We start from the raw sequence: 5,000 nt of genomic DNA, 5'->3' as shown, positions 1-5,000 counted from the left end.
AGAGACAGCAAGACACACAGAGAGAGGGGGACAGAGATATAGAGACAGCAAGACACACAGAGAGAGGGGGACAGAGATATAGAGACAGCAAGACACACAGAGAGGGGGACAGAGATATAGAGACAGCAAGACACACAGAGAGAGGGGGACAGAGATATAGAGACAGCAAGACACACAGAGAGGGGGACAGAGATATAGAGACAGCAAGACACACAGAGAGAGGGGGACAGAGATATAGAGACAGCAAGACACACAGAGAGGAGGACAGAGATATAGAGACAGCAAGACACACAGAGAGGCGGGCAGAGATATAGAGACAGCAAGACACACAGAGAGGGGGACAGAGATATAGAGACAGCAAGACACACAGAGAGGGGGACAGAGATATAGAGACAGCAAGACACACAGAGAGGGGGACAGAGATATAGAGACAGCAAGACACACAGAGAGAGGGGGACAGAGATATAGAGACAGCAAGACACACAGAGAGAGGGGGACAGAGATATAGAGACAGCAAGACACACAGAGAGGGGGACAGAGATATAGAGACAGCAAGACACACAGAGAGGGGGACAGAGATATAGAGACAGCAAGACACACAGAGAGAGGGGGACAGAGATATAGAGACAGCAAGACACACAGAGAGAGGGGGACAGAGATATAGAGACAGCAAGACACACAGAGAGGGGGACAGAGATATAGAGAGACAGCAAGACACAGAGAGGGGGATAGAGATATAGAGAAACAGCAAGACAGACAGAGAGGACAGAGATATAGAGACAGCAAGACACACAGAGAGGAGGACAGAGATAAAGGAGAAAAGGGAGATAATTCACATTTTTAATCATTTTTAATTAAGCAATATCAAAGGAGATATCTGCACTGGATATCAGCACAGCTGTGAGGCCGAGGATAATCCCAGCCGTGCTGATACCAGTACAACAGAATGACCTCGAGTGTGATATTACTACAGTATTGACAAGCTATTCATCAAATAATAATAGTATTTTTTTCAAGTAATTTGTCTGTTATTTGTCTCCGCCAACAAATACAGTTCCCTCCAAGTATACTGTACAAGCAACAGGTAAACTGTTTTCCCAACTGCAAGATAGCTACTTTGAGATTAGGACTTTCTTTTAAATCTTACTTTCTTCCCAATCCACCTCGGCCTTGTGTTCATATGTGTAGAATAGTGTACTGGGAATATCTGGTATTGTTAAGCATTTGTTTGTTGCACATCATATTGTCTGCTCGAAGTGCTACCAGCTGGTTAGCTAGTCAGCTACTCAGCTAATGACAGATGACGAAAAATTCAGTGTGAACCCAGTCTAATCAAGGATTACAACAGCTGGGAAGGGAGTGATACAGACCCAGTGATACGTATTACTGTATATCAGCACTCAATCATGGAATGTCTCGACCGGAACTAACTGTTGTACAATATCCCCATATAGGTACATCATGAACTTCACTCGAGAGACGGACACACGCACGCGCACACACACACTCACACTCACACACACACACACACACACACACACACACACACACACACACACACTTACGCTTCAGCCTTGTCTTTGTCGTGGCTCTTGGCTTCGCTGATGCTGTTCAGTCTCTTCCTGTCCAGGATCTTCTGGAGCTCTTTCTTCTCCCTGCAGAGTCACAGTATCAACATCACATCATCCAACAACTTTAACGCCACATCTCACTTTGGTCCAACAGCGTAAACGCCAAATTTCACAGTGGTGCCATGTATGCTAGCTACAGATTTTCCTATTGGTTACAGTTCTGCTACAGTGTAGCCATGGATGCTATCTACAGACGTTTCTATGGTTACAGTTCAGCTACACTGTAGTAGGCTACAGTGTGCTTTCCCCCCCTCCAGGATGGCGACTGCATGTCCCGCCCTACTCTGCCTCTGATTGGCTTACCCTGATATTTTACCCTAACCTTAATCAATCCTATCCCTCATGCCTGAACCAATCCAATCAGAGGCAAAGTAGGGCGGGACATTGGGCGGCTGTAGCTCAGGAGGTAGAGCAGGTCGTCCACTAATCGCTTTGGATAAAAGAGGTCGGTGGTTCGATTCCCGCCTCCTCCAGTCTGCATGTCGAAGGGTCCTTGGGCAAGATACTGAACCCCAAATTGCTCCCGATGGTGTGCCAGCATGGCAGCACCCTGCGTGGTAGCCTGCCGCCATTGGTGTATGAATGGGTGAATGTACCTACTGATTGTAAAGCGCTTTGGATAAAAGCGCTATATAAATGCAGGCCATTTACATGCATTCGCCATCCTGGGGCGAAAATTGCACACTGTAGCTGAATTGTAACGATACAAACGTCTGTAGCTACTAGCTAGCATCCATGGCTACACTGTAGCAGAACTGTAACCAATAGAAACATCTGTAGCTAACATACATGGATACACTGTAGCAGAACTGTAACCACATAAAGTTAAAGAAACACAGTAAGATTAGCAGAAGACGTTGGTTGTAATGAAGAAGAAATAAAGGCAAAAAAGTGGAGGTGTTGTCACTCTCGTCACAACGTCAAACATGTTATTGTCCCAGTGGGCTTAGAGGTGGCCCTGTGGAAACATCACAGCAGCTTGTAGTTTGTAAGCTGTGAGGAACACAGTGAGGAAGCAGACTTACTTCTCACAGGTCTCCCTCAGCTTCTTCAGCTGCACTGCCTGACACTCATGAGCCGTCTCCTTCAGCTTCTGGAAGGCCTGAAAACACACACTGCCTGTCAGCACACCATCACACACACCACGTGTGTGTGTGTGTGTGTGTGTGTGTGTGTGTGTGTGTGTGTGTGTGTGGTCACCTCGGTCAGGTGTGTGTGTTTCCTCTCTCTCTCCAGTGTGTGTTGTTGCTGTCGTAGTTTGAGCAGCTCCTGCATCTGCCACTCCCTCAGCTGCACGGTCTGCTGCTGCAGCTCCTGCTCCAACGCTGTCAGCTGCCTCGCCACTGGCTCCTGAGTCTCACTGAACACACACACACACACACACACACACACAGACACACACACACACACACACACACACACACACACACACACACAAACACACACAAACACACACACACACACACACACACACACACACACACACACACACACACACACACACACACAAATACATAAATACAGGAAAAAAACAAGTAATGAAACTGGATTAGGTTCAGTCAACTGCAATTCTATCATCATTTGTGTTACTGTACCTTTCCTGTACAAATGAATGAAACTGGACTTCCCCTCCCTACAGTCTCTTACTTCTTCTTCTTGAGACATTTTGACTCTTTTCACACCCCCCTCCCTCTTTCCATTAGACTTCTCAACGGGCCTGAAAATTCAAACCTGAACCGACCCGAGTGAGTTGAAGCCCAAGTCCGGCTCGCCTGAGATCATCACATACAATACTGAGCCCGAGACCGACCAAACCCCAAAAACAACAACAACAAAAGGGCAATAACACGGTCGGTGATCGCCAGAGGCTGCACAATTTATATAGGCAGTGGCTCAGATCACATACTGTAGCACAATGTAGGTGAGAGAGAGCGAGAGAGAGAGAACGAGAGAAGGAGCGAGCACTGCACCGTCCGTCATATTGAGTCAACGACCAATTCAAAATTCTTCCATACATCTGACTTCTCCTCCCGAGAGACCAGAGTACATTCACCTGTGGCTCACTTTTTTTTTTAAATCTCCATCTTGTCACGTCTTCTTCTCTGACCTTGTTATCGTTGATAGCATACCCCCCCCCCCCCCCCCCTCTGTTTAAATATCCCATTAGTCAAAAGCCTTCTCTAAAGCTGTGGTAGCCTACATTCACTGAATAGTTACAGCAAACAGGTGTTGGATGAATAAAATAAATAGCTACATTTGAACAAGTAGAGGAAGTCTTGACAACTGATTGACTCATAAAATCAGCAATCAGCACCATGGACAGTAGGGGTGTCAAAAATAATCGATTATAAGATGCATCGCGATGCGGACCTGCACGATTCTGCATCGATTCACAAATGTCAAAAATCGATTATTATTATTTTTATTTTTTTTTATATACGGTAATCAAATAAAATATAATGGAAGTACATGCAGTTGTTTATTTTAATTATGGATCATAATACAATGCAATTCTAAATGCACTTTTATTTTAAAAGTAGCCACACAGTGAGAAAAAAGAAAGTGAGAAAAAAAATCCTGTATTCGGGAAAAAAAGTGATGCATCGATTTAAGATGCATCGCGATGCATCGAGATGCATTGGTAATCGTTATCGAATCGAATCGTAGCCCTCTGAATCGTAATCGAATCGAATCGTGAGGCCAGTGAAGATTCACAGCCCTAATGGACAGTGCTGAGTAAAATGTAAAGATGCAGGTTAGCCTAGTCTAGTGTGTTTACAGTAGTAGGGTCATGTGCATTTTTACATGTGACTATTGTTAACACACACACAGACTTTTTTTTGCGCAGGCCAAGCCCTACCTGACCTGACCAATTAGCATAAATTGTCGCTTCGAACCCACCGGGACCAAAGAAGTGATTAACTTTCCACACCCACTGGCCAAAAGGGGGCGTGGTAATGGGCGTGTTCAATGGGTGTTGCGCTTTTGCATCATACTTCCCCCCCACACACAATGATTCTCCCTGTTCCCATCTCTTCATTTTTCTATCCGGCCTTCCCCTCCCTCCTTACTTCTTCTTGAGGCTGCGTTTGAGTTTTTTCTCAATCTGACAGCGTTTCCTCAGGGTGTCGGACTGTAGCTGGGTAGACCGACTCTTCTGGTCCTTACTCAGAGCCCACACCTACACACACACACACACACACACACACACACACACACACACACACACACACACACACACACACACACACACACACACACACACACACACACACACACACACACACACACACACACACACACACACACACACACACACACACACACACACACACACACACACACACACACACACACACACAAAGTCAG

The 5,000-nt window shown here is 45.8% G+C and overlaps 1 protein-coding gene across 1 annotated transcript in view; it reads right to left on the bottom strand.

Moving 5' to 3' along the window:
• Positions 1 to 5,000, bottom strand: part of plcb3 (phospholipase C, beta 3 (phosphatidylinositol-specific)) — a 92,769-nt gene that overhangs the window by 8,811 nt on the left and 78,958 nt on the right. The window contains exons 28-31 of the mRNA XM_083640595.1: positions 4,703 to 4,812; positions 2,832 to 2,991; positions 2,657 to 2,733; positions 1,566 to 1,655 (exon numbers count right to left, since the gene is read on the bottom strand). Of these exons, the coding sequence (XP_083496721.1) occupies positions 1,566 to 1,655; positions 2,657 to 2,733; positions 2,832 to 2,991; positions 4,703 to 4,812 (437 nt within the window). The remainder of the gene's footprint in view (positions 1 to 1,565; positions 1,656 to 2,656; positions 2,734 to 2,831; positions 2,992 to 4,702; positions 4,813 to 5,000) is intronic.

Source organism: Poromitra crassiceps (assembly GCF_964638095.1).
Source record: "Poromitra crassiceps genome assembly, chromosome: 7".
Classification (NCBI taxonomy): Eukaryota; Metazoa; Chordata; class Actinopteri; order Beryciformes; family Melamphaidae; genus Poromitra; species Poromitra crassiceps.
The sequence above is the reverse complement of the archived record's forward strand: the minus strand, read 5'-3'. Positions and strand labels throughout refer to the sequence as shown.